Source organism: Dendropsophus ebraccatus, chromosome 14 (genome assembly GCF_027789765.1).
Source record: "Dendropsophus ebraccatus isolate aDenEbr1 chromosome 14, aDenEbr1.pat, whole genome shotgun sequence".
Taxonomy (NCBI): domain Eukaryota; kingdom Metazoa; phylum Chordata; class Amphibia; order Anura; family Hylidae; genus Dendropsophus; species Dendropsophus ebraccatus.
The window spans coordinates 57,782,308-57,807,110 of NC_091467.1; the positions used below are offsets into that span (position 1 = coordinate 57,782,308).

At 44.5% G+C, this 24,803-nt stretch overlaps 1 protein-coding gene across 3 annotated transcripts in view; it reads right to left on the minus strand.

The window, feature by feature from the left end:
• The window catches only part of TNRC6C (trinucleotide repeat containing adaptor 6C), a 70,316-nt gene that overhangs the window by 13,347 nt on the left and 32,166 nt on the right, over window positions 1-24,803 (minus strand). For 2 of the 3 annotated variants that reach the window (XM_069953607.1, XM_069953606.1), the window contains exons 5-10: window positions 11,220-13,763; window positions 4,997-5,203; window positions 3,518-3,678; window positions 3,356-3,436; window positions 2,971-3,028; window positions 2,399-2,544 (exon numbers count right to left, since the gene is read on the minus strand). In XM_069953607.1, coding sequence (XP_069809708.1) covers window positions 2,399-2,544; window positions 2,971-3,028; window positions 3,356-3,436; window positions 3,518-3,678; window positions 4,997-5,203; window positions 11,220-13,763 — 3,197 coding nt within the window. Of the gene's footprint in view, window positions 1-2,398; window positions 2,545-2,970; window positions 3,029-3,355; window positions 3,437-3,517; window positions 3,679-4,996; window positions 5,204-11,219; window positions 13,764-16,209; window positions 16,405-24,803 lie in introns of those variants that run through there. The other variant, XM_069953608.1, reaches the window with a different exon arrangement.

A 24,803-nucleotide genomic window follows, 5' to 3' on the forward strand; every position in this document is an offset into this window, starting at 1 on the left:
CAGAGAAAGGAGGCAAAATGAGATTAGTTGAATGAGCCGCAAAACCGTCCGCTGACAAAGAAAGGAAGGCAATGATATAAGACGAGGCGTTACAGTGTTTATTACTGGTGACACTATGGTGCACTCACAAATCGAGAATATGTAAAGTCTTTGTAACAATGTTCACCGGGAAATAAAAAATCATATAGAATGGGAGCGTAATAAAGAGCACACATTGCTCCCTATAGGCTCCTTCTCTGTGTAGCAAGTAGAAAGACTACCGCTCCCATCATTTATTGCCAACAACTAGTCCAGGCCCACCAGACCCCCTAACCCTGTGTTCCCCCGGCAGCTGGAGAGAGAGTCTCTGGCTTTGTGCATCTCATACTGTGGTCCCTCACTATTAATGGGAATCTGTACCCACCCACAAGTCCCCCTAAAACCACAGGTACTGTTGGTCAGCTGAAATCAAGTGCTTTCCTAAATTAGTCATGGTGCCTTCTTTGGGGTAAAAAAAAAAAGAAAAAAGAAGCAAAACACAAAACAATAAAGCAGTGGTGTAAATAAGGCAGGGCCTTGAGCAGGGGTAGGGAACCTTGGCCCTCCAGCTGTTGCAAAACTACAACTCCCATCATGCCTAGAAAGCCAAAGCTAAACCCCATCCTCCAGAATGATTAACAGACAGAGGAGGCGGGCAGTGTTCTGAAGCTACAGCATTAAATAGAGACCGGGCCGGCACAGACAAAGTCACAACACTTCTCTGAACCTGTCAGCCTGGAAATAAAGATGGTTTTTCATGAGGACACCAAATCACAGAGCAGAACGAATGGTAAGTACGCACGGCTTGTGTGATCAGCAATGGGAAACTGGCAGCTTGGATATATGCATATATGTGCTGTCAGTTTCCCTTTAAGTCTCTCATATCAGCAGGTTGCAGCTGAAATACGGGTTGTAACCCTGGGAGGCCAGCTATAAACATAGTATGTGATACGTTATTATGTAGGGAAACTGAAATTACTATATATTGAGGATTGAAATTTTGTACCATGTATGTTCAAATAAAGTCTAAAGTCTTTTTATAGTGGAATACCCTTTTAAAGGGAACCAATTTGCACCTGACACCATAGGAGACCCAGCTGTAAGGTCTGATTGGTTCCCTTTAAATGTACCTGTCATTCCAAGTAACTAATCCTGACAAGTAACATATAACAGCCTAATGCAATACTTCCCATTTTCTATTTCCATTATTTTATTGCAGTCTTGAGGCTCATCTTTCCTACGAGAAGGGTTAACTGCAGCCCGGGAAGTCGGCTGCGTTCAGTCACCAGGGATTTCTCATGACCTAATAGCTTTGCTGACATTTAAGAGAAGACAAGCACATGGCCAGAAGTCTGTGTTTTTCGGCTGCTCAGCTGTTCACTGTGCAGAACATTAATCCTTTTGCTTCACCCCCCACAACCTAGATTCTGCAGGACAGCAGACATCAAGTCTTATCAGAATGTGAAGCCAACTCAAGTATCTGTGACACGGCCAAATGCACAAACAGCACCAGGCCAATAATATCCCCGGCAGCCATTGCTACAGAACAGTCAGGCCTGGACTGCACAGGGGAAGGCAGCATGCGGTGCAGCATTCATAGCAGACAAAGCATATTATATTATGCATAGAGTTCACTAAACATTAAAAAAAAAAATTATATATATATATATATATATATATATATATAAAAATTATATAGTGTTTGTGTGTGTATATATATATATATATATATATGATTTATATTCAGACACAAAATTATTATATATTATAAATTATTGTATAATATATAAAATATTGTAGAAAAAATATATATAATTTTTATATACAATATTTTATATTATACAATAATTTATATAATTTTTTGTGTCTATATGATTGATTGAAATTTATATATATATATATATATATATATATATATATATATATATATATATATATATATATATATATATATATATATACACACACGCACACACATAAAAAAAAAATATATATAAAATTACAAAATACACAAAATGTAAAGACAAATTGTCTTGTGGATATTTTAGTTGCTGTGGATTCTAGTTACAAGCTGGCATGGAATGAGGGTACGTGCCGCTTAGGCCAGCCGTTACTTGATACTTTATGTCTAAGGTTAAGGAGAAGTAAAAAAAAAAAAAAAAAAAAAAAGGAGAGGAAGGATTCTGAGGCTTTTTGCCAGGGCATACATAAAGAGAATAATGAGAACAAGCTAAACTACAACTACACCTATCAGGTTTATTTATAAGGTAGTTTACTAAATAAAAGATGTGATCGGAAAACATGGCGTCTTTGTTAACCTGCTGCAGGATAAGGAGGACATTTCTGTGGGCAGAAGAACATACAAGCTTTCTCTAACTACCTTGTCTAGGAAAGTAGGGCGGTCCATGGAAGACTCTTTGGAGATCGGTGGTGGGCGGCAGCTCAGGGGCTTGGCGACCATAGCATTATAGTCAGCCATTCCCAGTCCACGCTTGTCCATTTCCACCTTCTTTTCCAGAAGAGCACCTGTAAAAGTAAAAAGGTACAGAGCACAGAAGTCATAAGGGACCTTAGGACTCTCAAAATGTTAAAGGGTTGACCTGTAGCCACATTTATCATCAACCCATAGGATAGGTAATAAATAAATGATCACTGGGGATCTGAACACCAGGACACTCATCGCTCAAGACAATGAGATCCATGAGAATGCCGTGTGACTGGAGCAGTAATGCCCTCCTCGTAAGGCTAACCGCTCATATATTCCAACTTTTTCTACATCTCCCAACATTCGACTACAGCTTTGTCTCAAACCACCATTGTAATAAACATATGTACATTCGTTCCTAGCTGAAAACAATCATATGATCGTAGAAGTTTGATGGCAGAAAAGGATCACATGGTTCCTTTAGTCTGCTCTTACTTTGCTATTCACTCATATTTATATATACTCACTCATGGCCTGGTCTAGGTTCATGTTGTTACTCTTCAAGGCCTCCTCCGCAGGCTCTTTCTGAGGGGGAAAACTAAACGTCAGCATTTTATACACACCAAAATAGTAAAACTATTTCCAATTTCATCAAAGGGGCCCTCTTTAAGGAAAAGCAGGACAAAAATAAAACCCACATACTGTAGTACAGTAGTGTAAGTGGTACAGGGTACAGTAGTGTAAGTGCGCACAGAGTGACTGGCTGTACAGTGATATCATTATACACTTCTCCTAGGCAGTCCTCTGGTGTGGAATCGGAAACCAGTGGAGAGGGCAAGTATTTTATTTTCTCCGGGACTGCCCTTCACCAAACTCTTGACATGTAAATTTTAAATTTTGGCCAAAACTTACCGGAAAGCCCATATCAGTGAGCTGTTTAGTCAATCGGGTCATAATCCAGGCCTCATCTGACTTATTTGGGGTCTTCATGCCCTGATAGAAATGACAAAACATTAGAACATACTCCATAAACCAGCTTTCTCTCTTAGATAGCGTTACTGTTTGCACACATACCTTTGAAAGTCCTTTCTTGGGTCCATTGCCCCAAGAATTGCAGGATGAGTTACTGTCTTGGGAAGCAGTATTACTCCACATATCATTCTCCTCATCCTCCCACTGACTGAGGCCGACCTCCTCTCCTCCACTTCCCCAGCTTTCTTGCATAGATTTTGGAGCTACATTTGGGAAATCAAAGTAAACATGTAATGCTTGGTCGGTCATTAATATCCATAGCTAGTACGGGTAGATGTACACTCAAAAATCAGTCAGATGACTCAACATGGACTCCATCCACTGCTCATACATACCGCATGTTGTTTGCTTTATGGACAACCTTAAGTTTATCCTCAATTAATTCCTGAGCTATAGTTACTGATTGTTACGTTTATTACGGGGAATGATTTCAGGACGTTCACAAAAGCATTCGCTTGTGATCGTTTATCGGTAATCGGAGAAAATTAAAGATCGCTTTGTCTAATAGGAGCCAGAGTCTCAAGCAACAAATGCATAGTGTATAGAAACGTAGAGGTAATTCAGGGTGACTTGGTTAAGTGTTGGCAGGTTACCGCTCTGTAAAAGACATCAGCCAAGGAGCCGATCACCAGCTGATTGTTGTCTTTTAGCTAGTTTAAAAATCATTGGCTGCCGACCGCACATCGCTAGGTGTAATAGTAATGCACGGCTGATGACAGTGTAAGGGAAATAAAGTTTATACTTATGTGGCCAGGCTCGCCCGGTGTCCTGCAGCCTTTACCCTGCGTTTCCTGCTCCCCGCAGCTGCTGCAGACTATACTGGCCCTGTATCTGAACTGACAGGCCGCTCAGCCAATCACTGGCCGCAGGGCTGTCTTGTCTCAGCCCGTGATTGGCTGAGTGGCTTGTCACTGAAGAGACATGGTCAGAAGTGTCAGAGGCGGCTGCGGGGAGCAGGAATCACAGGGAAAAGGCGCCTGAATACTTAAAGTGTTACTGTCGTTTTGCAAAACGTTTGACATGTCATCAAAACAAGTGGGGAGAGGACGGCGCTGCAGCGTGTCCTTTCCCCGCACTGTCTCAGCATAATCAGTTGGGTTCTATAGAGCGCCATTATAATCCCAACTGATCAGGTGACACAGAGCAGGCGCTATCCCGACTGGTACAGGTCGGAACACTCAGACCTGTCTCTATGACATGTCAAAAGTTTTGCAAAACAACAGTGACACTAAGTATAAAACTGTATTATACATATACATCCCTTGCTACATGATTGTCAAGCTGTCTAACAGGCTCAGTAAGCGAGCGCCGATTGGCAAGATCTCGCTTATACTCCTCATCGGGCTGTGTAATATGGCCCTAACATATGGGGAAAACCACACACACACACACACACACACACACACACACACACACACACGCTCTATTGTCACTAGTCATAACATCATGCAGACATACAAGCATGTAGACCAGTCTTGCCATGTGGTTATAGCCCTAATACAGAAAGAAAGGTTTACGTACCTGGTTTGCACAGCACAGGGGCAGCAGTTTGAGCGCTTGTCCTTCCATAAGATCCAGGAGAATCCCCGGCGCCATCCACCCAACCTGAACCAGTATTAGACGGCTTGCCCCAAGCTGAAGTCCCATTGTCAACTGCAGCAGACGGAGATGGAGGTTCCCCCCAAGTGGCTTCAGTCTTTGAATGGACAGGGGGCATATCTCCCCAGCCTGAAAATCATACAAAATGGTTACATCTTACCCTTAAAATGACAGACTTTGTGCTTTGAGTGAATCATTACAATGGATCATAACTGTATAGACAGAAAATACATCTAAACCTCAATTCATAAAAGAACAATACATCAGTAGAAAGAAACATTTAATACACAAGGGACCACTACTCTACAGCTGTCTGATACTGGTGGGGTAGAGTTGGGTTGACATGAAGCGTCCAGTATGACATCACCCCTAATATTGTGGTCACAGGAGAGGCTGTCAGGGTTATATCTAGCACATGTATACTAGGCAAATAACTCCAAATTACATCCTATTCTATTCGTGTCCGTTATAGTCTGGCACTTGGCAGAACAACATCCATTACTGGATTAGAGTGCACACTATTATTGTCCTGGTAACCTTAAAATAGTAGCTCACCTCGATGGTTGCCATAGTATTATACTTTATTTTTAAAATTTTTGATTATATTATATATATATATATATATATATATATATATATATATATATATATATATCCACGGACACACACACACACACTTTAATGATAGGTGTATATACACACACACACACAAACGTCAGACCACAAGCAGTTATGCATTTTCTCTAGATCAGTATTTCAACTTGCATTACTACACTTTACTACAATGTCCCAAAGCACCAATCTAAGATTCACTGCAGATGACTGCCTTCTTAGTTATAGAAAAAACTCCACCTGTAAATGTAACTCTAGGTACCCGTAACCAGTGAACCACACATATAGTACCATATACAGAGCTCATAGCTTTTTGGAACCTGCCGGACTGGTATACACATAGTGATAGTCAGCTGTGCTTTTGTATATAGAGAAGTCAGTCGGAGGTTGTGAGTGATTTAGGCCTCGGCCATATATTGATTTATCAGGAGTAAATTCATGTTCAGCCGTAGGATCTGCAAGTTTCACGAGCGATATCAATCATGAAAAATGATTCTGATTGTCGACTTTCAATGTCCGATTCAACAAGCAGCAGCTCAATGGTGTAAAGCATCAGAACGCTGGTTGGATGTGAAGCGAGATGGCGGGTGTATGGGCAGCTCGACCTGCTATACTGCATCTAGCCCAGCTCCTCCCAGCAGGGACACACTAACCTTCAGATACCACACATAACCTATGTCTTGTGCGCCCTAACTCTACTCACATTGCTTTCCCTATGCCATCTGCCACTCTCAAGTCTTGACCTTTCCTGCAAAACCCTTTAACTTGACCCCATTAACCCTAGATCTACCGCTGAGTCCGAGGAGGGTACAGTATTTAGTTGCTCTCTTAGCTCCTAACCATCCCAGGACCCTTCGGGGCGGTGCTGGGAGGCACGGACTGTTCCAATGTGTCCCATAGCATTGCTAGCACCAGAAACGTTTATTTGCACCTTCAATGGGCGATACTTTTAACTGTATTGGCGTCCTCAGGACTAGGTGTGCAGGGGAACCATTACTGTGTGAGGGATAAAGGAGGCTTTACTACTACAGGCAGCACTACTATTTGGGGGGGGGGGGGGGGGGGGGCACTGTGTGAGACTACTGTAGGGTCACAGCAGTAATAATAATGTATTTATATAGCACCAACAGATTCCGCAGCACTTTCCCAGCACCCTCCATACAGACTCTGAATTGTACTGAATAGTAAAGCAGAAAGCTAAAAACATCTGCACTGCAAACTCCACAGAGACGAGTCGTGGCCAGGAGAAGACGTCATAGCCGTCTGGGTGAGATCGAGAAACAGTGAAGACATCACCTGTGAATCACTGGATGTAACTGTACTGGATTCACAGCAGGGTTATACAACCGGGTATGGAAATATTATTGTGGTTACTGGTATATGTAGAACACTAGATTTGGTCAGGATCAGAGGCAGGCTGCAACATAAAAATAAATGATATACACAAGCAGAGACCAGCTTTTCGACATATGTAATCTAAATGTGTCTATAATTTTGTGGGGGCGTAATGAGGCGGGGAGGAGGCATGGCCTCCTCCAGTGCCTCACTTATGATTTACGCCTGCTTGCAAGCAGGTGTGGATTTGGTACACCGGGTGCCCGGCTGGTTTTACTAAGAGGCGTGAAAAGGGGGCAGGGCTTAATATAAGACCACCCTTTAAGTACAACTTTTTGGTTGCATGCATAGCTGGAAACCAGGACAATGTCGAGTCCCAACAGTTATCATCATTTAAGGTTAGGAACTAGTTCAGGACACTTCAGCCTGGCCAGAGTACCATCATTTCCACAGGACGCCAACAGACATTATACAGAGAGTTCCTTCTACAATGACCAGCTCCTATACTATAAGAGACACACCGATACTGAGAGACTTTAGAATACAATTCCCATTTTAGACAGCTTGGGAAGGACACTTAAGCCGGCTAAGAACAAAGAGGTAGCATCTTAATAAGCTGATCTACCTTTCTCTAATCCTGCCAGCGCTTTCAGAAGGGAACAAACAGCCGGTGTCTGTCACTATGGAGGTGACATTGATACGCCGGCCATCCTGACATTACAGACTTATGCCTTTCGGTAAAAAAAAAAAAAAAAAAAATGTACTTCCACATCATCCTTTAGGATGCTTACAAATACTAAGCTGCTGGTTACTTTGGAGGGAAACTATTTGGTATAAAGATTCTTTACCTTGGCTTGAAGGGGTTATCCATCTTTTGGGGGGAAAAAAATGTAATTATATAAAACCATTTACTCACCTCTGCAATGTAGTGCAGAAGCTCAGGGGTCAAGAATGGTGACACTTGGCAATAGAGCCATGATGCCAGTAGTATGGCACGTAACAGCTGGGGCCAGTGACCATTTACTAGTGGCTGACACATGACCACACACCAGGCAGTCATGCCAAAAAAACATCTGCTTGTTCATTCATTGTTTTGTGGGTTTATTATACAGGGCAGAATCGGCCTTTTCAGCTGGTAACTGTGGTGTGTAATAGCACCCCTATATGTTATGACATTTGTCCCCGTATTGTGCTCCTTAGGAGACGGACTTTATGGCAAGTCTATGGAGCCATAGAGAAGCACTTAGAGTCCTTCTCCCCGCTCGTTCTAGTGATTGGACTTATGCTACGTTTACACAGAACGATTATCGGTCGAATTTTCACGATAGCGATAAAATTCGAACGATAATCGTACGTGTAAACACAGCGATCGATAAATCGTTCATTTTGATCTTTTAACATGTTCTTAAATCATCGTTCGCAAAAAATTCGCCGATAGTTCCGTGTAAACAGTCGTTCACTGATTTTACCTATGTGTGAGATAGGCTTAAGCGATTGCAAAACGAATTTTCTGTACGATATATCGTTCCATCTAAACGCTGATCGTTATAAAAGAAAAATAGTCACTTCGAAATCGTTAATCGTACGATCGGGCCAATAATCGCCTTGTGTAAACGCAGCATTAGGGTCCGTTTACACACACAGATTATTTGACAGATATCTGCCAGATTTTTGTAGCCAAAACCAGAAATGGATTTAAAAAAAAAAAAAAAAAAAAAAATCTCAATCTTTCCTTTATGACCTGTTCCCTGTTTATAGTCCATTCCTGGCTTTGGCTGCAAAAATCTGTCAGATAATCTGTGTGTGTGTAAACGGACCCTTAGAATGGGATCAATCAAACTTTTGACACAAATGTTTCTTAAAGTGGCGGTGATATGTTCAGAATAAATATCATACAGCCCTTTGTTTCCATCATTCTTAAGCCACACATCTCATGTAATATGGCTCTGAGGAACAAGGAATTTTTTTTCATGTGATTGCTGGGCCTATTACATAGCAAAGTGGGAGGTAAGCTGCTGCCAGACACCTCTTAAGCCACTTATCTCCCAAGGAAGCAAAGGGTCAGGGCACTACCGGATTGCTGACAGACGTTAGATTGGTGCCCAGTTATCTAATAGAAGAGGCTGAGACAAGGGGGTTATGAAGATCACCATAGTAGCCCCATAGATCATTACTGATGGCCCCCCAGTAAAAGTTATATTACATAAGTGCAATCTTGTCTTTCGGCCGCACAGAATGTTTTTGTGGCCTCTCTAAGCTGCGACCGCAGAGCGCTGGAAGATTTTCCACAATGCAGAAATATAGAAGTTTGAGGAATTTATTAAAGTGAAAATATGTAAGAATGCCGCCTCTGTGGAGAGAGATTTTCCTACAGACTTCCTGACAAGTAATCCAAAAAAAGCAAAACTGCGGGCCGCCTCTCCTCAGCGTGAAATGGCAGCTAACTCTCTTTCCTGTCACCTGATGGCAAATGCTGATAAATATCTTCTGACCGCAGGACCTACTGATTATGGTGGCTACACAGGTTCTCCTACAATCCTTTGCTCTTGAGCTGCTCACATAGACCAAAGCTCCTGAAACTGGATCGCTGAGATGTAAAGTTTTATTCCCCCATAAATGGCAAAGGTGGGATCCCCTCATCCAGGAGCCAACTAGGTGGGTCCCCTGAACGCTATCCCACCTCCCACATAACAGAATGAAGAGAACTGCACACTTTCAGTTTTCTCACCAGGTAGGACAGGGTAGAGGGACCACACATTTGTAACCCAAACAAAACAAAACAAAAAAATAATTCCCCTTTAGGGTACGTTCACACTTACCGGATCTGCTGCGGATCCTGTAGGTGTGAACGCACCCTTAAAGTCTGATTTTCGCCCCTTTAGCCTCATAGTCACCCCACATCCTCCGCCCGATTCACGCACCTTTGGTCTCATTCACACATCCCCTCAGGCTGGTACTTATCTCGCCCTCCCATGCCCAAATCCCACCCCCTCAGCTTCATATTTACAACCCGATTTTTTAAATTAAAGGTCACGACCATCTGACTATTCAGGGAGGTGCAGATAGTCAACCAGATAGTAAAATTCTTAAATCTTGCAACAAAATAAAAAAAGGAACTGCAAATCTAAGAGGCTACAAATGGTATAAAAATCAAACCAACATCACTTTTTTCATATTGCCAAATAAGAGGGTTTTCCCAGACTGTATTGGTGACTAGAGGTGAGTGAATCTGCAGTATTAGCGAAGCACTTCGCTCAGCTGTCACCTTGTCCGCTGGCTGCCTCTGAACTCCGCTCTGCTACAGGCGCCAGGAAAAGCTGGATGCCATCCTGGGATCAAAGAGGAGTTCAAAGGCTGACAAGCAAATGGCTGGCTGTAGCAAAGCGCTTTGCTAATATTGTAGATTCGCTAATCTCTATTGGTGGCCTACCACTTAACCTGGGGCATCTATCTCCTATTAGTAGGGGTTGGACTCCTGACCCTCTAAGCTCAGTGTTCCCATCTCAAGTCCTCAGGAACCACCAACAGGTCCTGTTTTAAGGACTTTACAGGTGATATGATTATAGTAAGTGCATCAGGTATTATCACAGGTGTTTTTTTTTATATAGGATAGCCTCATATCCTGACTTGTTGCGGGTCCTTAAGGACTGGAGTTGAGGAACTCTGCTCTAGTTGATAAGAGTCTGGTGTCCTTGTGGAACCGCTGCAGTGTTTTCAATTCCTACCCACAGTACAGTAGAAAATCACTATTCTTGGTATGGTGGCTCCTAATGGAGTGAACGGGACAAAGCACCACTATTGGGTGTACAGCAGAGTGCCTGGTAAGAAGAGACCGCAGCACTAACATCAGCACAGATGTCCCTGCAATCTGCGGCCAACTACCAATATCCAATATATTGGTATCAGTATCACTATTGATACCAATATTCTAAGGATACGTGATCGACAAAAGTGTCCTGGAAAACCCCTTTATCCCAATCCCCATATGAACAGATAAGTGGACTGTACACATTGCCAATACATAGAGGGGAAAAAATTGTGTAAAAATTTTGGTCATTCTAAAACGATAACTTTACACACAGAAATCCCATGTGAAAATACCATATATGATGCGTAACACGAGTGGAAAGTATTTACGAGAAACTGAATTTACAATACAAATGATATTAAAGGCAAACGCATAAAAGCGGACACTAACCTGGACCAAGTAGAGGGGATCGGTTTTGCTGGGCACTTGACTGATGAGGTGGCTGTGGTTCAACCAGACTGGTACTGGGAGGAGTGATTGGGGCGGTGTTGGTGTTGGGCGAGGGGGCAGTCTGAACCACGGTGCTGTTTCTATCCCACATATTTACACTTTTACTGTTGTAATTGTTTGGGTCTCCCCAAGCTGAGGTACCATCATCGATTTCCATTTTACGGCGTACGGACGGTGGTGAAGGCTCTTCCCAGCCGCTGGACTCAGCGTTTGCATCCTTTTGCTTGGCTGACGGTGGTGATGGCACTGGTCCGCCAACCCACCCAGATCCAGTCTGCTTTACAGATGCAGCTCCTCCCCAACCACTCACATTGTTGTCTTGGGGTTTGTTGCCCCAGTTTTGCTGAGGAGTTGTTTTCAAGGGCTCCCCCCAGCCTGTACCCGGATTTGCCTTAGTGCTTGTGCCATTTCCCCACCCACTGGTCCCAGATCGTGAATTTTCGCTCCACCCCGTTGCAGGCTTTCCATCATTATCCCACCCAGGTGTATTTTTCTTTCCATCAGTCATATGTGTAGTAACAGGCGGTACATCATTCCAGTCTCCCCCGCCAGCTGGCCAGCTGGGATTTGACTTCTGTCCCTCTCCCCAGCCTTGGGGTTTGGACTTGTGAGGCTCACTCCAAGTTGGAGACTTGTCCTCTTGATTAGCGGACCCGCTCCAAGCGTGACCACTTTTGGCAGCAGCATTGACAACAGTAGAGCTTGCAGGATCTCCCCACCCCCCTGGACCATTTGGCGCTTTGTTATTTTCTACCCAACTTGCATTTACAGGAGCAGATATAGGTTGGGGGCCGACCCATCCTGATACTGAAGAGGTATTTGTACTGTTCATGATGGACCCTTCACTCTTCCCCCCTGAGTTTGAGGGCTGTGGATTTGCACAGCCCCAAGCTTCAGTCCCAATAGTCTTCTTGTCAGGCCGCTGAAATTCATCAAATTCCCAGGCAATATTCTGCTTAACTGGGACCTGTCCCCAACCAGTGTTGGAGAGGACCCTTGGATCAAGGTCTTGTCTTGGCAACTGCATCTGCCCCTGATCTGGCGAACCCTTGTCCCCTCGCTGAGATTCTCCCACTCGTCCTTCATTTGGATTTCCAGCACTGTCATTTGATGATGTCCCAGACGATACAGATTTGGCCCTTGAGTTAATTTGATCACTTCCCTGCTGAGGAGGATTCTGAATGGTAATACTATCCCACCCTGTTGATCCTTTTCCATTGATGTCATTACTGGAATGCTGGTTTGGAGCCTTAACCCATTCACCATTCATGTTGTTGCTTGTGCCACGGTTTGGTTGACCCCAAGGTCCAGAATGCATATTTCCATTGCTTCTTCCTCTACCCCATGCCAGTACTCCTGGGCTGGTAGGTGGTCCTGAATCCCAAGCGCTAACACCCGAACCATCTTTCTGAGCCACACATCCTGATCCATTCTGTTTAGCATTTACTGCTGTACTAGCAGTATCTCCAGTTTCCTGATTGAACCCAGAACTGCAGTTTCCAGTAGCGGGGACACCTGGTGATAGACCCCAGACTGAACTGCCTGTGCTGTCACCACCAACCCCACTTACTTGAGAAACCGAACCATTAGCACCAGGAAGGCTTTGCAGGTGTGGTGGGATAATGCTCCCCATTCCAACAGCCATTCCCCAGTTGGGCAGTCCATTTGTCTGCATTGCATTAATGGGGTTTGGTGAAGAATTCATGGGGTTAGTGTTATTTGGTCCATCAGTGTTAAGGTTCTGAGGTTGTATGCTGAAAGACACATTCTGAGAAGTGGACGTTTGTGGTTCTGTGCTCTCTTGTGACTGCAAATTTCTCCAAGCACCTAAGGTACCTGCTGTGTTTCCATTCTGGTTGCTGATATTCTGACCTATGGCACTGACTGGACTGCAAATATTTGAAGGATTACCTCCACTTATAGTTCCTTCATGTCCGAGCACAGGCCAGGCAGCTGGATTGGCATTAGGGTTAAGGTTAAGATTAATGCCGGTATTTGAGTTGGAAGAACCCCAGCAGTTCTGGCTCCTACCCTCTCCAATCATGCTGTCCACCTTCCCTTCCCCACTACTGGAGGAGCAGTGTGTAATGCTAGAGCTGGAGCCAGACGCAGGACCCCAAACCCTAGACAAGTTCCCATTCGCTCCACCAGCTCCAATGGCACTCTGGTTAGAAGTGCTTTGGATGAGTGCTCCATTGGCGCCATTATTGCCATTTGATTTCTTTGTATGTCCAGTGAAGTTGCCTTGGGCACTCGTCGTAGCCATGCTACTTTTCTCTGAGCCACAGTTGGAGGCAGAGTCAGTGTCTGTAGTACATTCTGAGGCAGATTCAGTCTCAGTTCCTGTAATGGAAGGCCACGCTTCCTTGTCAGTCCTGTCTATTATCACTTTATCCCAGCTATAACTGGTTTCACCTCTGAGTGTAGGCTGCGGTCCCCAATGGGAATTTTCATAATGGTCTCCAAGACCACTGTGACCGAGATCTGTAATGCAGAGAAAAAAATAAAATGTTAGAAAACCCAGAATTAAAAAAAAAATAAAAAATACCATTCAATATTTTGCAATGCCCGTTGCTACCATGGGTAATAGGATAAAAACCTGGTGAAGGGGAGCACAGATATCATGAGACATCGAGGCGTACCCCCGGGAATATCACCCTGTCCACACTAGCCTTGACTGATATAGGGGGGAGACCACTTTCTGTAATTTTATAAGGATACTTAAATGGACAACTGTATTATTAGGTTTATTTTAACAGAAAGTCCTCTCCTCCTAGTCTGCACAGGGTTCGCGGAGGTTATGCTGTGAGATTCTAGAGCCCCTCACATCACAAAGCTCTGTACTTGGCAGTAAGTCATGCTATTGTCGTCTCTTCCGTTCTCAACCCTGCCAAGCAGGTACAGGCTGCGGCATCCTGCTAAAGAGTCATTTCAATGATATTCTTGGTTACAGATAGAGGTTACAGTAACTTTTAAGAAGTACAAATAAATGTTGTAGTAGATAGTTAATGTAACTGAAAAGAGGGGATGCAGTATATGGATTAAAAAAGAAAAAAAAAAAAAGTTTTTTTAGGGCCCAGTGCACCAATAACCCCCTTCTCCCATCTATAATACTGTGTAAACAATCCCCCTGCATAATTCCTGCCTGTTCAATCCAGTGCACTATGTCATGACATAGAGAGGAGTGGATGCTATCCTCTGATTGGCCAGACAAGTAAGGGAGAGTATTGCTGGTTAACAGCCCACCTCTAGTCCGACCCTCCCGAAATGGAAACAATAATAAATAGCTATGCACCATAGAGAGGACTTTCAGAAGATTAATGACTGCAACAATTTATGACTAATTGTCTGCGTACAGCTCACGTAACTGAACGACATTACATTACTTTACTGAAAGAGTAGTAGATGCTTGGAACAAACTTCCAGCAGATGTGGTTGGTACATCCACAATAACTGAATGTAATCCTGTCTTGGATAAAGATATATCCATCCTTAGATAATAATGAGGGAAATAGTAAAAAGGGCAGACGAGATGATGACAGAACTGACACACCAGATGCCCCACAGACAAGAACGGGATCACGTCTGACAATAGTTTCTCACTAGATCTGCATACAGGTTGTCTGGTTGAAATACTATTCATATATCTTATTAAAACATATGGATTAACCAGTAAGGAGACTCCGGCTCAAGACCCTCCAAATATCCCGCTCTTTCCTAGGACCCTTAGGTTTCTGACATCCGGTTCGGAATTAAACCTCATGACTCGTAAGGATACTGAATTTTAGCACAAAAACGGTCACCTAATGCAGTGATCCCAAACTGTTAAAAACTACGACTCCCAGTCTTTAGATGTCTGGACATGTTGGGAGTCGTAATCTTCCAATAGCTGCAAGTTTAGAATCAACGACAATGTTTACCGCCATTTTTTTCTGAGTTATACAGGTAAAACGGTGTTGGCTTCCTCGGAAACTGCCCCAGAATTTATCTGTTTTTCCATTGACTTCTATTATTTTAAAAAAACAAACAAAAAAACAAAACAAAACACTAAAAACGTAAAAAAGATGGCCAGCTAAAAAATAAAATAAAATGTTTTTCAATTTTTTTATATAAATGAAAGTCAATGGAAAAAGCACTTAAAATGGATGTTCTATTAAATAGATCTGTTAAACGGACGGCAAAAATGCAGTGTCAACCCTGAAATAGATAAGAAACAAATATGAAGTTTCTATTGAAGGTTACTGACGTGCATTCTGATCAATCCTGCACACGACCAGGACGTTAAATACTCGTCGGCCGCTAATTGTTCCGCTAATGACATCGCTGACGGTAACGTACAGGGACGCCAACTGTGACCACTATGAACGCATCAACACAAAACACAAACTTTCTGCAGGAAAAAAAACAAACAAACAAAAAAAAAAAAAATGAAAAAATGATGCAGACGGCAACACAGAGAAACACCAGGCATTTCCTTTAACCCTCGGCGCCCCAGACGCACGCGTTTCGAAGCTGAAGAAAACAAACATTCCCTTTCCTCTGTCACAAACCCTGAAGCATGAGTAAACAAATACGACGTTCAAGTTAGTGGTTATGGGGGGGGGGGAAGAGCCGGGGACGGTGAAAGCCGTAACCAATTAAATCAGCACCAGCTTATTAAGGGGCACGGAACGCGGCACATAATCTCTCCAATTTATTTTTCTCTCTCTTCTACGAGTGGAAAGCAGCTCGGCTTGTGAAGACGCCATTTTCTCAAACCTGAACTGGAGCCAAAAAAGCTCTGACTGCCGCTGCCTCCGAGAGACGTTATGTAATATACAGATTTCAAAGCAATTTGCTAACAATATTTTTGTGGCCTTGGGGCAGAGAGAGAGAGAGAGCGAGAGAGAGGAGAGGAGCGGGTAGGGAGGGCTGACGGGGAGTGAAATACCTGAGGAAAGGTGACGCCCAACCATCCTAGGAAACGCTACATTGTGTGCAGAGCCGCCTCTCTCTGCAACCAGGCTCTCGGCTCCGATATGTCGCTTGTGCACTGTGTAAGCCTCATCCTGTAGCTCTGCCAAGAAAACCTCTGTGCAAGCCTGGGAGCGGACAACCTGCAAGCTCATTTGGGCCTTCGCTGCACTGGATTTGGAAATGTCCTTACAGGGAGGTTCCCTCTCTCTCCCCCTTGCTCTCCCTCGCTCTCTCGCACACACACAACACACACGGTCACTCCCCCCCTCCCCCAGATTGGGTGAAGGTATCAACGGCCTCAGACTCTTTAAGGCTTTGATTATGTAATTGCATCTGACACTAAACCGATCTTCCTTCCTTCTAAATTCTTTCATGTGTCACTAAACATTCGCACTTCGGGACCCTGTTACAATTAACTCTGCGTTTCGCGAACCCCCCCCCTTTCTTCCACCCCAGTTTGAAAGTCAGCCAAAACAACAGAGGTATGTTGGCGATTGGCGTCTTGCTAACATGCTCTTCGCTCAGCTTCGTCTCCCCCCCTCCAGCGCCCCCTCCTTCGTAGGTTTCCTTTCAAGCAGCCCCAGAGTCAGACGTAGCATTTCTAAGCTTTAACATTCGCAACGAGAGCCACATGTATATGCACCCTGGTGGCGTGCCAGCCACTGTGATCGCCTCCCAGCCTCCATCTCCCCAGTCTGGAGCGGCACAACACCAGCGCATTCATCAAAGCCAGGGTTGTTTATACATGTGCCACATACAGGGCCTAAACAATACGCCGCAGCCTGTGCACCCGACCCACCGGGCTGGAAAAGTACAATGGCATCAGACTAAAATACGTCTCCTGCTGTCATCAAAGCAACGACTCAACGTTCATCGTGTCCCTCGTAGCCACATCCGAGCAAAACACATGTAACTACTACCAGAGCTCACCGCTACCTATGTGCAGAGAGATCCTCAGACCGGTAATAACTATGTCCCTGCAATAACGCACCATAAGATAAGGCTGTGTTCACATTTATAGTGGATCTGTCATCTGTATAGCTGTTATATGGATAATATACACGGTGCCTGCCATAGCACTGTGCATCCTTCAAAGAGGTCCAAAGCAAAGTGTCAAAGAGGCGGTCCCTGATGTGCCTCCTCCCCTCTGTTCCTCCTTGATTGACGGACAGGGCTTGGCTTCCAGTGCCTAGCTCTTTTCCAAAACTCCTGACTACCAAGCCAAAGGTAGCGTCTCAGGACCGCCTCTCTGACACTTGACAGCAGGTAAGGGATGTATTTTGTAGTCTTGGAGAAACAGACATCACTATTGGAGGTTTCCTTTTGTGGTAACAGCATCTGCAGATGGTGAGATGATCTGCAGCCGACTTGAAAGCACAATGCAGCAGCGGATCTGGACCAGTCCCATAGACCCCACTGACTTACAATGGAATCTGAAGGGCTCAGACACCAATTTGGGCAGATTTAAAGGGAAGGACAGGGCTATAAAAAGGGAAAACCACAAGCAGATGTGAACACAGCCTAAATATTGTCTCTGTTCAGCTGCCTGGCAGAAAGGAAGCCATGAAACTTCTAAAAAGAGAGAATAATGAAGGGGCTAGAGAAACAGCACTGGTTTCTTCCAGAAAGAGCGCCACACCTGTCTTCAGGTGGTGTGTGGTATTGCAGCTCAGTTACATTAAAGAACACCAAACAACCTGGGGAAGCTATGCTTCTCTCCCATCTTGCATAACCCCCTTACCTTTCTTCTATTCTAATTCACAAGGGGATAGAATATTTATTCTATTCCCTAACCTTGAGCAACACAATCCTATTAACCTCAGTCACTATCCTAGAATATCAAGGAATCACAGCATCCCTGGACCACCAGGGAATAAAATGTTATCACCATTCCCTACACTAGGTCACCAAGGAAGGGGCATTACTACAGACCACCAGGGAATCAAATAATAGCCCGGTTCACTATGCTAAACTCAAACACCTTACCCCTCCAGCACCCTAGACCACCAGGGAATAAAATATAACATCATGCCCCACTCCAAGCCAGCAGGGAATTAAATATTACTGCCTTAAAGGGAATGTGTCATCAGAAAATAACCAACTCTTAGGTTAAACATATTTAGGTAACATATATACATCTATAATCCTGAAACTGCAGTTTTTTTATTCTCGCCACTAGGCCTAAATCTAAGGTGAGGTTACATGTTCTGTCTCTGGAAATGAGGAGGCTGCTGTAAAGTGATCTGGACAGCATGTTCACACTATGTATATTTTCATAAAACTACGGCCGTTGTAACAACGTCCGTGATTATTAGGAAAATATATGTTACCTTGCCACCTATGGGATCCCGGCCAGAGCGCATACACATAGTATACAATGTAACCGGGATCCCTAGCGGCGCCGCAAACAACTGACATGTCCGTTTTCTGCAGCAGCTAGTCAATGAATAGCGGCCACAGAAAATTCTGTCAGTGCACACTGTGGAGCGAGCGGCTGTGGCCGCAAGCTCCATAGGTTGCTGTGGGGAGTGTGCTGTGGGCATGGATGCGCCCGCATCAGAACTCTGCGGCCCTAAAGATCATCCGGATGCTACTGCAGTACCGGCCGGATGATCTTTCCTGAGACCGGCCATTCTGTGTTCTTACATTGTATGAACATAACCTTACAGTGAATAGTGACACCAGTAGATCAGAAACACAATAGATGACGTCCACAGCTCGGCCTCCCCCTCCCTGTGGAATGACCTCTGCAAAGGTGACAGAATATGCTCAGTAATTTCATAGGGACAGTTCCTGTCTATTGTTGTCTATGTCCATGGGACTTGCTTTAAAGCATATCCCTAAATGCTGTTTAAAACTGCTCAGGCAAGATGGCTGTCCCCACAGTAACGTACACAAACAAAAAAATATTCAGATTGGATTTAAAATCCAGTTTACAATCATTTACAGAATGATTCATAACATGCATTCCCTGCAATACATACAAAGTGCTGCGAACAGTATACATACATATCTTGTAAACCTAAAGCCAAAATTCAGTGGGATCGCCCGTTCAATGCATTACCTAATGTGACACCTAAACATTAAAGGGGTACTTTGGAGAAAAAAAAAATGTGTTTAAATCAACTGGTGTCAAGTCTTCCAGTACTTATCAGCTGCTGTATGTCCTGCAGGAAGTGGTGTATTCTTTCCAGTCTGACACACTGCTCTCTGCTGCCACCTCTGTCCATGTCAGGAACTGTCCAGAGCAGAAGAGGTTTTCTGTGGGGATTTGCTGCTGCCCTGGACAGTTCCTGTTAGGGACAGAGGTGGCAGCAGAGTGCAGTGTGTCAGACTGGAAAGAATACACCACTTTCTGCAGGACATAAAGCAGCTGATAAGTACTGGAAGACTTCTGATTTTTTGTTTTTAAATAAAAGTCCTTCACAAAGCTGCATAACTTTTTGATAGAATTATCTGTATAATTTTCTGACACCAGTTGATTTGAAGAAGAAAAAAAAAAGTATCCGGAAAAACTTTAGGGTACGTTCACACTAACCGGATCCGCAGCGTATTTTCTGCTGCGGATCCTGTAGGTGTGAAGGGTAAAACCCACTTGCCGGATCCGCAGCGAGTCCTCTCGCTGCGTATTTGCAGCGAGACTCACTGCGGATCCCGGCCCTATTCTTTCAATGGCAGACAAAATCGCAGCAGGGATGAGTTTGTCCCCAGCCCGCCCCATTTAACCCCCGGCCGCCGGAGCATGCCACGGCTGCAGGGGGCAATCAGGATGCGGGGGAGCGATCGGGTGGCCGGGGCTGCAGGGGGGGGGTTTGATCGGGCGGCCGGGGCTGGGGGAAGGCAGCTGGAGCGAGCATATACTTTATCTACAGGATCCGTAGCAGAAAATCAGCTGCGGATCCGGTGTGAACGTACCCTTAAGCTCCATCTTCCATGACAATTTTACAGCTAAAACCTACACATTGTAAAATTCTGAAAATATACTGCTTTACTTTAGTTAGAGCATGTAGGCCGGACCGTTCACAGTCAAATCTGTATTCAAAACATGGACCGCCGCCATCCATCAGCACACGTCTACTGTCACAGCAGGGACGCAGGTATACACTGATATGTAAAGCCAGTGCAAAGGTGGATTCTTTATGCAAAAACTACTTCTCATACAATGATTCAGGAGATGTGATATCATGCAGCTCAAAAGCCAAGAAGAAACCAGCTGAATTTTGAATGCAGCTCTGGATGCAACTAGAGAGAACAAAGTGGAAAAAGTGAACCTACTATTCTTCTCCTTACTGCTAGGAAGAAAGTCTCTGATGAAGTACCTCTCCACATATAGCTACTCTCCACATATAGCTACTCTCCACATATAGAAAGCCAACAAAGCCTCTCTGGGACTTTCTTCCGGGAGTGGCAAAGTATCATTATTTTACAGGGTGATGAGTTGCCACCATGACCCTGTCATCACATATTGCTCTGTACTGAGAGAGGAGTTTAGTGATGGTCTAAATCTTTACTTTGTATATGGGGTACAATGACCCACTTATAGTGTCCCTTGGATAGGATGGCTTATGGCGGATTGATGTATTCATACAAAAAACGTATGTGGCCCAGCAGCACTAGTCAATCCCTTCTGATAGGCACAAATGAAGATGCACGCTGGAGCCCACTATCCCTGGTGGGTGTGTAGACTTGAAGAAGGAGAATCCAACAGCATCCAATATAATCAAGAAATCTTCAAATCTGTATTGGCTCACAAGTATAATACGACGTTTCGACTCTACATGAGTCTTGTATTCATGTAGAGTCGAAACGTCGTATTATACTTGTGAGCCAATAAAAATTTAAAGATTTCTTGATTATATTGGATGCTGTTGGATTCTCCTTCTTGATGTATTCATACAGTCACAAAGACATATCTGAAGATTAGATTGGTCATGGTCTCAGTAATGAGATTCCCTCCACTTATCAAATATTATTAGATACAGACTATTAGGTATAATGGCTGCGTGCTTCACTAACCTGCTCGGCACCTAAAGGGGTTATCCGAGTAACAAAAAATATTCTAAAACAACCCCCCCTCCCCAATACCATCCTATGTCTAATATACATGTATCTTGCACCCTTTCCCTGTTTTTTTTTTTTTTTCTCTTCTCATCCTTATCCGCTCTGGATGACTAAAATCCTCTACTCTGGGTGCACTCTGACCACGCTCAGTTCCCTCTTCCCTCCTCCCTTTTGTAGACACAGGACATGTGATCTCCTTTCTGTTGGCAGGGTTAGCTGTCTATTGACTTGGTAACCCGACCCCCCCCCACCCCCAGAGACATTATCTGCATCATCTCCATGCACCTGTGCTGCCTCCATGTACTTACAGAAACCTAGGCTCAGGGATACATGTAATACAATATCTCTGCTTGCTGTCAGTGAATGCAGGCATATGTACCTGTCTTTGTGTCACAGCTCTGTATAGTGTGTTATAGATGTTCTTGATGGAACTAGAATGTTTTCATTCACAGTCAGCAAGCAGAGATCTAAAACTACACTACACTCCCCACCCCTGGTAAACAAATGCCGATGCTACATCATCAGCTAGTATGGAATACATATTGGGGGATGTAATTCAAAAATCAGTGGAAAACAGTCCTGTGTTTACTGTGCAATAGTAATGAGAGCAGTGGGCAGGAAAGAAAGCTAAGGGGGTGAGTACGCAAATGGACCAGTCAGGGAAATGCATGATGGGAAAAGTAGTTTCCCATCTTGGATATAGATTGGCTTTTAGAAGAAAGGAAGAAAGTCTCTGATGAAGTAACTCTCTGGGTAATGGGCCCCCTCGTTCTGACATCTCTGTAGTCTCTGGGTAATGGGGCCCCCTCCTCCTGACACATCTCCGGAGTCTCTGGGTAATGAGTACCCTCCTCCTGACATCTCCAGAGTCTCTGGGTAACAGGCGCCCTCCTCCAGAGTCTCTGGGTAACGGGCCCCCTCCTCCAGAGTCTCTGGGTAACGGGCCCCCTCCTCCAGAGTCTCTGGGTAACGGGCCCCCTCCTTCAGAGTCTCTGGGTAACGGGCCCCCTCCTCCAGAGTCTCTGGGTAACGGGCCCCCTCCTCCTGACACATCTCCAGAGTCTCTGGGTAACGGGCCCCCTCCTCCAGACATCTCCGGAGTCTCTGGGTAACGGGCCCCCTCCTCCAGACATGTCGGGAGTCTCTGGGTAACGGGCCCCCTCCTCCAGACATCTCCGGAGTCTCTGGGTAACGGGCCCCCTCCTCCAGACATCTCCGGAGTCTCTGGGTAACGGGCCCCCTCCTCCAGACATCTCCGGAGTCTCTGGGTAACGGGCCCCCTCCTCCAGACATCTCCGGAGTCTCTGGGTAATGGGCCCCCAGACTGCTCAGTAGAAGTTGCTGCAGGCCAGCCTCTGTCTTCCTTTCTGCTCGGCTGTTGGAGCGAGAACTTCTAATAAAAAACCATGGCCGCAGCTTTCTTTGTTTGCCTTGGCCTTTTTATTTGCAGGCCTGTCAGAATTTCCATCTTGTTTTCGCCTCTTCAGAATAAAAAAAAAAAAAAAAAGTGGGAAAGTCAGCTATTTCCTCAAATAATAATAGCCTTGTGACCAGGATAAAAGTGGCAGGTTTGGTGCCAAATGAGAGCGAACATTTCATGAACCCCTTCATGCCTAGACTTCATTGTTTGGCTTTTGAACTCGATTTAGCAAAAATGAAATGGAAGCAAAACAGTGACAGGACTGGAATAGAAGCGGATCGGAGAGGAGGCCCCTAGGGCTGGGCGATTAATCAAATTATTTCGATTAATTTGACTAGATTTTAAGAATGGATTTCAATTTCTTTGAAAATCGTTAATTTCGATTTTTAAGGAAAAGAAAAACAATGGGCTCCGACCTGCAGGGGGAGCAGTGGCGCTCCGGGCAAGCTGCTCCTCCTGCAGGTCAGAGCAGGACCGCATGCCCACATCCGGAGAACCGCAAAAGCCACCCTACCAAACACACACCCACCTACATGATAGCCGCCCGCCTGCACCCGGTGCACCACAGCCGCCGTCTGCCTGCACCCGCCGCCCGCACCCGGAGCGCCGCCGCCCACGCCAGCACCAGGAGCACCGTAGCTCTAAAACTACCCCCAAAACTACTCCCCATGCTGCTCTACTACTACCCCCAATACTACTCCCCATACTGCTCTACTACTACCCCCAATACTGCTCCTAATACTGCTCTACTGCTTGCACTACCATTTCTGCTACTACTACCCCCACTCCTGATACTAGAAACTACTCCCAAAACTGCTACTACTATGCCCACTACTGCTACTCCCCTTATCTACTACTACACCCCTCATCTTCTATGCTTCTACACCCCTTAACCATTAGGCCTCCACTACTACACCCTGCATTAAATAAATAAATTAAAAAAAAAAGAGAGATTTAAAATCGAGAAAAAAAAAAAAAAAGTGCAAAAAATAAATATATCGCCCAGCCCTAGAGTCCGCCATGGCATCAAGAGAAACCAGCGTCTTCCCCATTCACCAGCCTTTATATATATACACGTAACTGAGTTAGATATTGACTGAAGGGACCACTTAATATGGTGACTTTGGTGGTCTCCATACAGGGGCCATCTCTTCCCTAGGTCCTTCCCTGGAGGGCTATACGGCTAGTTCTGTGTTTTGACACTCGTAACTGAGGCTCCTCTGCCCTTTCTGCATATTCATATATACACAGCCATATTCCTTCTGATCACTCGGCCTCAACAAGTGCGCACAGCAACTTTACTATTACACCATCTACATGCTGTTATTTTGCTGCTCCCTTTTAGTAGTTTAGGACACCCAGCAGCCCCATAAGCTCTACTTTGGTTACCAAATTGGAAGAAACAGTTCTACTTAAAAGAGGAGAAAACTATAATAAAAAGTGTTGATGGCAAATTCTTCTGGAAGTGTATATCCATCCATCTACCTATCTCCTATCCATCCATCCATCTATCTCCTATCCATCCATCCATCTATCTCCTATCCATCCATCTACTATCCATCTATCTATCTATCTATCTACTATCCATCTATCCATCTACTATCTATCTATCTATCTATCATCTATCTATCTATCTATCTATCTATCTATCTATCTATCTACTATCCATCTATCTATCAATCTATGTTACTTTACTGTTCTTGCATTACCTGTGTTGCTCTCCCCATAAACAATAATCTTGTTAGTTAATAGAGATGAGCGAACCTGGAGCATGCTCGAGTCCATCCGAACCCGATTGTTCGGCATTTGATTAGCGGTGGCTGCTGAACTTGGATAAAGCCCTAAGGCTATGTGGAAAACATGGATGTAGTCATTGGCTGTCTCCATGTTTTCCAGACAACCTTAGAGCTTTATCCAAGTTCAGCAGCCCCAGCTAATCAAATGCCGAACAATCTGGTTCGGATGGACTCGAACCCGAACCCGGTTCGCTCATCTATATTAGTTAACATTTATCTATATATGTGGTCAGTAGAATAAATTATAATGCTCTATAAAACACAATTTTGCCTCCTGACAAAAGGTCAGCC